At 37.2% G+C, this 11692-nt stretch overlaps 1 protein-coding gene across 1 annotated transcript in view; it reads left to right on the forward strand.

Annotated features, from left to right (window-relative positions):
* Nucleotides 1-10592, forward strand: part of TTC8 (tetratricopeptide repeat domain 8) — a 66468-nt gene extending 55876 nt beyond the window's left edge. The window contains exons 10-14 of the mRNA XM_003786970.3: nucleotides 2628-2767; nucleotides 4400-4574; nucleotides 4884-5006; nucleotides 8359-8442; nucleotides 9893-10592. Coding sequence (XP_003787018.1) covers nucleotides 2628-2767; nucleotides 4400-4574; nucleotides 4884-5006; nucleotides 8359-8442; nucleotides 9893-10009 — 639 coding nt within the window. The 3' untranslated portion in view covers nucleotides 10010-10592. The remainder of the gene's footprint in view (nucleotides 1-2627; nucleotides 2768-4399; nucleotides 4575-4883; nucleotides 5007-8358; nucleotides 8443-9892) is intronic.
* Nucleotides 10593-11692: the final 1100 nt, after the last annotated feature.

Here is an 11692-nt window from a genome sequence, read left to right on the forward strand (position 1 = left end):
GCCGTCATTGTTGTTTGGCGGGTCCGGGCTGGGGATTCGAACCCGCCACCTTAGGTGTACGTGGCTGGCGCCTTAGCCGGTTGAGCCATAGGCGCCGAGCCTAGTCATCTGATCTTTGATAAACCAAACAAAAGCTTGGTTTGTTTTATCCAAGCATACAGTGGGGCAAAGAATCCCCATTCAAGAAATGGTGCTGGGAGAACTGGATAATCACATGTAAAAGACTAAAACTGGACCCCCATCTTCCACCACTTACAAAAATTGACTCAGAATGGATAAAAGATTTATATTTAAGATGTGAAATGATAAATATCCTAGAAGAAAGTGTGGGAAAAACTCCAGAGAATGTTGGCCTGGGGAGAGATTTTATGAAGAAGACTTCCATGGCAATTGCAACAACAACAAAAATAAACAAATAGGACTTAAACTGTAATGCTTCTGCACAGCTAAGGATACAGCAATCAAAGCAAATAGACAACTTTCAGAATGGGAAAAGATATTTGCATGTTACATCTAACAAAGACTTGATAACTAGGATCTACAGAGAACTCAACAAAAAAGGGCAAACAATCTCATCTATCACTGGGCAGAAGACATGAACAGAAGAACCTTCTCTGAGGAAGATAGATGAATGGCTAACAAACATATGAAAAAATGCTCATCATCCCTAATCATTGGAGGAATGCAAATTAAGACCACCCTGAGATACCACCTTACCCCAGTAAGATTAGCCCGCATCACAAAGTCCCAAAGTTGCAGATGGCTGGCATGGAGAGAGGGGAGCACTTTTGCACTGTTGGTGGGACTGAAAACTAAACAGCCTCTTTGGAAAGAAATATGGAGAATCCTTAAAGAATTCAAATTAGACCTCCCATTTGACCCTATAATTCCACTACTAGGCATCTACCCAGAAGAAAAAAAGACATTTGCACTAGATTATTTCAGCTCAATTTACAATTGCCAATCCATGGAAACAACTTAAATGCCCATCAACTCAGGAATGGATTAACAAGCTGTGGTATATGTATACCATGGAATACTATTCAGCCATAAAAAGATGACAACTTTACATCTTTTGTATTAACTTGGTTGGAGTTGAAACACATTCTTATTAGTAATGTAACACAAGAATGGAAAAGCAAATATCCAATGTACTCAATATTAATATGAATCCAGTAATGTTCTAATTCACGCCCACATAAGAGTAAAACTCAATTCAGTTCAAGTAGGGGAGGAGGAGCAAGGGAAGAGGAGGGAATTGGTGTGATCCCACTTAATGGGCATAATGTAGAGATACATGGCGCATCTTTTGGGTGCAGGACACAACTACACAATGGATTCTGCCTAACAAATTGTGACCTGGTTGTTTGTACCCTCACATTGACCTGAAATAAAAAAGAAAAAGTATCACCTATTGTTAGCCACCTTTCTCTGTAAAAGATAAAACAAACCTAAGTTATTAAAAAAAAGAAATACATTCCTTAATAAATGAGATGCATTTACTTATGATTATCAGTATTTTATAAAGAATATACAGGGTGTCCATAAAGTTCATATGCAATTTAAAATAGTAAACTATTTTAACTATTAAACCTTCTAATAAATGTAGAAAGTTTCTTTAGTTTTTAAAATTGTGTGTATTTCTGAACACATTCTGGGTTACCATCATTTCTTTTCTGGGCTCTTGATCTTGTTGCTACCATTCTTCCTTAGTTTGGTATGTCCTGCGTGTGGCAGCAAGTTAGTCTTTAAAAATGCAAATATCATTATGTTACTCCTCTGGTCTTAATCCTGTAATGGTGGTCTCTCATGTGTCACCATGGCCAACAAAGGCCCTGGCTGCCTCTCTGATCTCCTTTTATGCCTCACTTGTTTTGGTGTGGTTCTTTATATGGGACTTGTGGGTTCTCATTCCCGTCTCATACATTCGCTCTTCCCTCTGCCCAAAGTGAGTGTCCCCCACATATGCCCAGGTCTTGATCGCTTATTTTATTCAGGTCTCTCTTCAAATAGCACCTCTTCCAAAGCGTCCCTTCGACCACCCCTTCTGAAGCAGCACTCCCTCCACTTTACCCTGCTTTGTTTTTCTTCTTTTTTTTTTTTGGACAGAGCCTCAAGCTATCCCCGTGGGTAGAGTGCCATGGCATCACAGCTCACAGCAACCTCCAACTCCTGGGCTCAAGCGAGTCTCCTGCCTCAGCCTCCCAAGTAGCTGGGACTACAGGCGCCTGCCACAACGCCTGGCCATTTTTTTTTTGGTTGCAGCCGTCATTGTTGTTTGGTGGGCCCAGGCTGAGGATACGAACCCGCCACCTTAGGTGTATGTGGCTGGTGCCTTAGCTGCTTGAGCCACAGGCGCCGAGCCTGCTTTGTTTTTCTTTACATCCCTTATGCTTGGCTAACATTGTATTACCTGTTTGCTCATTTGTTTGTCTTGCCCCCCAGATACGACCTCCTTGAGGACAGTAACCTTTTTATTCATCTTGTCTCTCCAGAATAGAGTCTGACATATTGAGTCAGGCTTTTAATAAATAGGTGTTGAATGAATGGATTTAGCTAAAGTCAGAAAAAAAAATTTGTTCTCCAATATTAATGAAGTATTGCTTTTCTGTCTTGATGGAGAATAGGAAATGAACAATATTCCATCTGCAACTGAATACTACAAAGAAGTTCTGAAACAAGACAATACTCATGTGGAAGCCATCGCATGCATTGGAAGCAACCACTTTTACTCTGACCAGCCAGAAGTAGCTCTCCGGTTTTACAGGTGTGCTTTACCTTCAATTTGTAGAACTACTTGCCTGTGAAACAATAACTAAGATGGGATACAAATGTAGTAAAAAATATTAATATAGTAATATATAGGTCTAAAAATTCTGACACTCAGATGTTTTATGAGCATTAAAGTGACATCCAATGTTTGGAAACATGCAGAAGGTCTGGCATCTTGCAGAAACATGGCTGGATAATTGAGTGAGGTTTTACCCCATGTCATTGTGCAGGTTAGCCATTTCCAGACAGATTAATAGTGTAATAGTTACTTAAAACACCTCTCATCACTGTCTCCACTAAACTTAGAGACATTGAAACTGAAATAGTGAAGAGATTTGCAAAGAGCATTTGGCCCTGTGTTCTGAAACTTGGTGAGGATTTGAAACAGAATCCCCTGTTTTGTGAAATATTGTCAACTTTTGTTAAAAAAAAATTTTTTTTTTTTGAGATAGAGTCTCATTCTGTTGCCTTGCTAGAGTGCCATGGTGTCAGCCTAGCTCACAGCAACCTCTAACTCCTGGGTTCAAGTGATCCCCTTGCCTCAGCCTCCCGAGTAGCTGGGATTACACGCACCACCGCAATGCCCAGCTAGTTTTTCTATATTTAGTAGAGACAGTGCCTCACTCTTGCTCAGTCTGGTCTTGAACTCCTGAGCTCAAGGGATTCATCTGCCTTGCTAAGTGCTAAGATTACAGGTGTGAGCCACCGTGCCTAACAGTTCAAATATTTTTTTCAAAGTCTAAATAAATAATTTTCACTGTTTCTCTAAGTACATACTTATTTTATCCTATGTGTGGCTTTTGAATTAATTTTTAAATTACAATTTCCTCCTTAGCCCCTTGGGTAATGTATAAGGAGATGATTGGCAGCTGACAGGAGTTCTTTCCAAATATATGTTAGAGGCATAAAAATATACTAACACAAATGCCATTCTGTACACAGGGGCAGCTGACTCTACTCCCCCACCTCAAAGTGGGTCATGGGTTTCTCAGAGCAGCTGGGCTGGATTTTCATTTGCTTATTTGAACTCTCGTGTCCTCTGTCCCTTGGGATTAATGATGCTGAGGAGCAAGTGGAGCTCTCAAGCTGCATTGTGAAAGCTAATTGGATAATGTAGGGATTCCCTGATGGGCTTGCCTTTCTTCCTAGGAGCTCATCGAAGGTCAGTAGACACGGCTTAACCACAAATACAGATAGCCCAAAACAGGATCCAATCAGCTGAAAACTTAGAGGGAAATGCTAAACACAGCCCCCACATTAGATTAGAGGATCTTAGGAATTTACCCTGTGGACACCAAACCTTTACAGAACTAAAATATGTAGGTTTTACTTTATGTGACTATTTATTTCTTAGTTGTTTGTTCTCTAACAAAGTTTTTGGGGAAAAAATTTGGATAAAGTTGTTTCTGATCTTGCCCCTGGACACGTTTCCCATGACTAGTACCATTATAAAAGATACGCTTTTGCATTTGGTATGAACATTTGTATTTACTATAACATTTTGTCTTTATATTCTTTGTGAGTGTTAAAAATTATAAGATGAATTCTTTTCTAACTTTGTAAAATGTAGCTTAACATTTGTAAAGTTGGTCTGACACCTAAATTTGCGTGTTCTTTTTTTGAAAAGGCGACTCCTGCAGATGGGTGTTTATAACTGCCAGCTTTTTAACAATCTGGGGCTGTGTTGCTTCTATGCCCAGCAGTACGATATGACTCTGACCTCATTTGAACGTGCCCTTTCTCTGGCCGAAAATGAAGAAGAGACAGCTGATGTCTGGTACAACTTGGGACATGTAGCTGTGGTATGTTGTCCTTGGGATGTATTTCTGTTATGGAAAGTTACGTTGAAGAAATTTTCAGGTACTATAAATCCAGGTTTGGTTATAGTCCTATGTGGCAATTTAGAAGTAGTTCCTAGGAGTTATTATAGCTCACTTTATGTTCCTAAGTTAAATTCACTTAAATAACATTCACACTTGACTCCTATGATTGTATGGTAGTTGTTGCTTTTTCTGTGGTGGCAGAAAAGTTTTATATGAGGAAAGAGAAGGGGAGATGGTAGGAAGAAGCATATGGATTCATGGGTGCAAATAAGTTCTTTTCTTTTATAGGGAATAGGAGATACGAATTTGGCCCATCAGTGCTTCAGGCTGGCTTTGGTTAACAACAACCACCATGCCGAGGCCTACAACAACCTGGCCGTGCTGGAGATGCGGAAGGGTCATGTTGAACAGGTCAGTGTATTGGCAGTGGCACAGCGGGCCATCTGCCTTCTTCAAGGAAAAGCTGGCAGGTGTGGCCAGTGTTACAGTGTACCTTGTATTTTTAACATGAGCTCTAGAGTCCCACAGGCCTGGGAATCCCAGCTCTGTCCCAAGTTACTTAATCATTCTGAAACCAAAATATAACATTTGATTTTATTAGGACAAATCTGCACCTCCCCAGTCTTCCCTATCTTAGTAAATTGTTCTAGCAGTTACCATCCCAGTTTTGGTCACCGTCTGATTGTTCAAGCCCAGGTCCTGGGAACTACCCTTGAAGCCCCTTTTCTTACCTCTTCTCTCTGCCACCCCTGTTCACATTCAGCAAGGCTTGGTATTTAACCTCAAAGTCCCATCACATCTTGAACCTGACCTTTTTTCTGTAAATTGCTCTGTTTCTTGCCTAGACTGTTACAAGAGCCCCTTAACTGGTCTTTTTGTTTCCACTTACATCAGCAAATGAGTGCACTCTACCTCAGAACAGTGCAAGGGATTTTTTTTTTTTCTTTTTGAGACAGAGTTTCACTGTGTCTCCCTCAGTAGAGTGCTATGGCATCACAGCTCACAGCAACCTCAAACTCGGGCTTAAGCAATTCTCTTGCTTCAGTCTCCCAAGTAGTGGGGACTACAGGCACCCACCACAACACCCAGCTATTTTTTTTGTTGTAGTTGTCATTGTTTGGCAGACCCAGGCTGGGTTTGAACCTGCCAGCCCTGGTGTATGTGGCTGGTGCCCTAGCCACTGAGCTACAAGTGCTGAGCCAGCATAAGGGATTTTTTTAAAAACAAGATTATTTTGTTATTACTTTGCTTAAAATCCATTAGTGCCTTCTCCTTATTCCTTTACTTGGAATAAAATCTGGACTTCACATAATCTGGCCTCTGGCTTCCTTTCATAGGGCATCTTTTGTCTCTCCTTTCCCATTGATTGGCAGACATGTCACTGTCTTGCTGCTCTGGAGACTGCACTGCTCAATCTTCTGTTAGGGCCTTTGGAACGTTTTACCTTCAGATCTTTGGAAGGTTCTTCCTTCAGACAAAATTTCTTTTTGTCATTCATATCTTAGCTTAAATGCCACCTCCTTAGAAAGACCATCTCTAACATGATAGCCTTCGAGTGCTATCATATCTACTTTTTTTCTTCAAAGCACTTACCACTTCATGATTATTTTCCCATTTATGTATAGAACGTAGACTGTTAGCTGCATGAAAGCAGGGACCTTATCTGTCATGTAGCTATTATATTTTCAGCATCAGAAATAGTGCCTGGCACATGGTAGATGCTCAGTCAATATTTGTGGAATGAAAGGATGATAGAGAAAATAAATAGTAGTACTGATCTGACAGTGTTTCTGTTAGGAGTAGACTATGCATGTAAAGCTCTTGACATAGTAGACCCACGGTACTAAGCACATAGGAGATGCATAATAAAGTGCATTATTATTATAAATATGTAAAACAAAAAATTTAAAATGCTAAGTACATTTGTACAGTATTAGTAGTAATCCAGGTAAATATTTTTGCATTCTTCACTTTGGAGATGAAGAAATGGAGACTTAAGGAGGGTGAGTAAGTTTATCCAGGTTTACAGACATGGTGAGCAGCATGCTGGGATATTAACCCCAACCTCATCTCCTAGGCACAGTGATACACTTTTAACAAAAACAAGGAAAGAAACATCATCGGATATTACCTTAATTCTCATAAAGTAAATAAGATGGACTTAAAATTTATAGACTGTAACTACTGTAAAGGGGTTTTGTCATGGAACTTTGTGATTTTTTTCTGTTACTGGTGATTTCTTTTCCCTCCTACTTACTATAGTTTCTCTAGTATGCAATTGACTTGAAGTGTTTTGATGAAAGCTTTCATGAGATGAATCCCATTTTATTGTTAAAACATCTACCATTCTATATGAACCTGTATCATTTTATTTTCTATAAAAAAAGATATATGAATTTGTCCTGAGGATCACGATATTAGTTTCAAGGTTAGTTACAAGCCAGAGGGTTGTTCAGCAGCGTGTAATACTGAATTTGTGCTCTTTATGGTAGATATATGAACATCTCATGCCACTCAGTGGTCTCTGCAATGCATGATCCTTTGAACCTATAGGGAACAAAAAATAATGTGAAAGTTGTGTTTTATATATCTTAGAGAACAGAAATCTTGTCGCATTCAACTGCCATTTTACATACAAAACTGGCCAGCAGTGTAATAAATGCCTGTTCACTGTCATCCTCAGAGTTTTGGGCTTTGAAATTTACAGCAGTATTTTTAGTGTTTAAAAATGCAAATTTTTGTTATTGTGTTAGAGAACAAGTAATTAGAGCCTGTTAAATCAATCAATAGCAGCACAAACTAAGAAGAATTTTTTTTAGTGTTAAGAGTATAATTCGGCTCAGCGCCTATAGCTCAACCAGCTAAGGCGCCAGCCACGTACACCTAAGGTGGCGGGTTCGAATCCCCAGCCCGGACCCGCCAAAACAACAATGACGGCTGCAACCAAAAAATAGACGGGCGTTGTGGCGGGCGCCTGTGGTCCCAGCTACTTGGGAGGCGGAAGCAGGAGACTCGCTTGAGCCCGGGAGTTGGAGGTTGCTGTGAGCTGTAATGCCACGGCACTCTACCCAGGGGGACAGCTTGAGGCTCTGTCAAAAAAAAAAAAAAAAAAAAAAGAGTATAATTCAAATTGTATATCATATTGATATATAAACTTTGTAAGAACAGTGGTTCTCAACCAACTTTAAATCTCTAAATTTTCAATTTTTGTATTTTCTCTGTTTTCTGTTTTTTTGGGGTTTTTTTGAAACAGAGTTTCACTTTGTCACCTAGGTAGAGTGCCATGGCATGATAGCTCACAGCAACCTCAAACTCTTGGGCTCAAGCAATCCTCTTCCCTCAGCCTCCCGAGTCCCTTGGACTACAGATGCCACCACCACTCCTGGCCAGTTTTTCTATTTTTAGTAGAGACAGGGTCTCACTTTTGCTCAGGCTAGTCTTGAACTCCTGAGCTTAAGCAATCCACCCATCTCAGTCTCCCAGAGTACTGGGATTACAGGTATGAGCCACCACACCTAGTCTTTCTCTGTCTTTTGAATCACTTATCATTAGCATAATTTTGTCAAGATAACAATAGTTAGCTGTATTTTAGTAAGTCATTGCATTTCAAGAGGAATGCCATCTATATTTATCATGTTTAGTAAGGCTCTATCCTAGGTAAAGAATTCTTTTACAAAAGAAGTCACAAATATAGTACTGATAACACAAATATAATACTGATAGATACTTATATGTCTTTGGTTTTTCTATTCTTTTTTTCCAGGCAAGGGCACTGTTACAAACTGCATCAAGTTTAGCGCCTCATATGTATGAACCACATTTTAACTTTGCCACAGTCTCTGATAAGGTATTCTCTTTCTTTATTAATTTATCATCTGAACTATTCTTTTTATTTCTTGGCTTGAAAAAAAAGTAAAAATAAATAAGGAAATTCTAACCTTACCTTTCTAAAAGAAATGGTTTTTTAAAAACTTTTAATTATTATAGTTAATATATCTTTACTTCAAGGAACAGTTTAACTTTAATTTATTATTGAATATCGAGTAAATTTCAACTATTATAGATTACAGAATAATTATTTTATATTTTAAAATATGACATTTGGTCCCTGAAGAAAAATACTCATTGAGTAATTCCTATTTTGGGATGCATTTAGTTATTGGCTTTTACAGTGAGGAAATCTGTATATTATTGTGTATCATATTGCCACCAAGTCTTGCAAGATTACTATAAAATTGGGGCTATCAGTGAAAGATATCTTAACTATGAACAATTTGGGGGAAATGCAACTATTAACACTGTGTTGCAAGTTAATATCCAAAAGTAAAAAAGAACGATGTGCCATTTTTATTTTTTATTTTTTTTCATGGTGTGTGCCATTTTTAATAGTAAGGAGAAAATAAATTACATCTAATAACTTTTACTCGGAAACCTTTTAACATGAAAGTGTTGTCCATTTTGAGAACACAGAAATGGCCAAAAATGTTTGTAATGTAAATAAGATAATTTCAGACTGTAATTAACAATTATTTATTATATATTTGAAAATAGAAGAGATTTAGAACATTCCTAACACAAAGAAATGATAAATGTTTGAGGTTATAGATATCACAGTTACCCTGATTTGATCATTACACATTGTAGGTATATATCAAATTATCATATGTACCCATAAATAATGTACAGTTCTTATGTATCAATAAAAAAGATATATTCAGGCAGTATCTGGATAGTACATGTGGAGTTTTTTGAGACTGGACTTTAATACACAGTTCGTTGAAAATCAGAAATACCCTTTATAAACTTTTAAAACGATATATCTTTCCAAAATTATTGTTCTAGCATCATTTTATAATCTTAGAACATATATTAAATACAATAGTTACGGCTTGAAATTTCTAAAAGATAGTTCCCTAATCAAAGTGTGTCTTTGTTTATGGTACATTGCATCTCGTTTCCCTGAGATTTTCCTAAGCTATCTGGAACTGGCTATTTCAACATACAAATATCACTTTATGTTTATAATAGGAAAAGAAAACACAGGTTTTTAAGTTATTTGCTAGACAGCTATAATAAGCATACATTAGTTATAATTGGTTATTTTATTTTTCTCATTTATTTTTCAAGATTGAATTATGATCTAGGTGAGGGAATTCTAAAATGAAAGTAGTATTATCAAGCAATTTACCTGTAAGAACCCTTGGAGTTTCTAGGATGCAGATAGGATGTCTTTTTTTCACTTCCTTACTTATTTTTTCTGTTCTCATCCTATGACTTTATTCTTGGGTTTCTTACAGATTGGAGATCTGCAGAGAAGCTATGTTGCTGCACAGAAGTCTGAAGCAGCATTTCCAGATCATGTGGATACACAGCATTTAATTAAACAGTTAAAGCAGCATTTTGCTATGCTCTGATTGTTCCTTAGACCAAATATCTTCTTATGAAGGGGCATTATATACAAGGGGAAAAGTACTGTGTATATGTATGGATATATTGTAACATATATATTTTATAAACCTGTGCTTGCTATTTGTGAAGGTGACATATGAGGGAGTTTAAACCAGAATATATAGTGAAAAATTTTGTAATAACAATAACTTTGTGAATATTATTATAAAATGCAGAATGTATGCATTTCTAAGTAGATCATGAGGCTTTCTCCTACATTATACGGTAGATGTTTATCTTCATTAATTTCCTCAAATTTTTATAGATGCACATTTTTGAAGTCCTCAAGCTGACAATTAGCCATCACATAAGCTTAAGAGGTCTGAAATCTTCCTTTAAAATTGCATTTTTAAGCTCCACACCATGGCACGTGACTATAATCTTAACTTCTTGGGAGGCTGAGGTAGGAAGATCACTTGAGCCCATGATGGCAGCCTGGGCAACCTAGGAAGAATATGTTTCTTTAAAAAAAAAATTTTTTTTTAATTTTTTCAAAAGCTACACTTGTATGTCTAAAAGTATGTGTATTTATCCTAAGTAGAAGCTTTATTTAGGACTTTAAAAATGTATTTAAAACTATTTTTTATTAAATACTTTGTGATTATTAAGCTTTACAATAAATCAGTATGTAAAATACTATCTTTTTGTTTTTCATGAGTTTTTATTTCTGTCATCTCACATGAAACAGGAATTTTAGAAGTACAATGATCTTAGAAATCAAGTCATTATTTTAATTTTATTTCAGTTTTTATTTCTCACTTCAGAGAATACGTAGACGACCTCTTCATGGTAAAGATGAAGAAAACAAATTGGTGGTTCAGTGACGACTGGAACCCAAGCTTTTGTTTCTCTGCTTTAAACTTGAACCTCTTTTTGGTTCTCTGTGATCTGTCAGTGTTTATCTAGCTCTTGATAATATTTCCTCAAGCACTATCAGATTTCCTAATATGATATGCAATATTTGGATTCAAATTGTGTAATGTATTAGTTTGCAATCCCACCAGCAGTGTAGGAGTATTCCCTTTTCTCCACAACCACGCCAGCATCTGTGATTTTGGGATTTTGTGAAATGGGCTAATTTTACTGGTATTAGATGATATCTCAAAGTAGTTTTGATTTGCATTTCTCTGATGATTAAAGATGATGAGCATTTTTTCATATATCTGTAGGCCATGTGCCTGTTTTCAGAGAAGTTTTTCTTTAAGTCCCTTGCCCACCGTGAGATGGAATCACTTGTTCTCTTCTTGCTAATACGTTTGAGTTCTCTGTGGATTCTGGTTATTAAACCTTTGTTGGAGACATAACCAGCAAATATCTTCTCCCATTCTGAGGGCTGTCTGCTTACTTTACTCACTGTATTCTTGGCTGTGCAGAAGCTTTTTAGTTTGATGAGGTCCCAGTAATGTATTTTTGATGTTGCTTCAATTGCCTGGGGTGTCCTCCTCATAAAATTTTCACCCAGGCCAATTTCTTCAAGTGTTTTCCCTATACTTTATTCTAATATTTTTATAGTTTCATGTCTTAAGTTTAAATCTTTAATCCAGTGAGAGTCTATCCTTTCAGAAAGATATCTGGAGAACACTTAGAGAACTAAAAATAGACCTGTTATTTGATTCTATAATTCCTCTACTAGATATATATCCAGAAGA

This window comes from Otolemur garnettii, unplaced genomic scaffold (assembly GCF_000181295.1).
Source record: "Otolemur garnettii isolate 467f Iridium unplaced genomic scaffold, OtoGar3 scaffold00020, whole genome shotgun sequence".
In the NCBI taxonomy this organism is placed as follows: domain Eukaryota; kingdom Metazoa; phylum Chordata; class Mammalia; order Primates; family Galagidae; genus Otolemur; species Otolemur garnettii.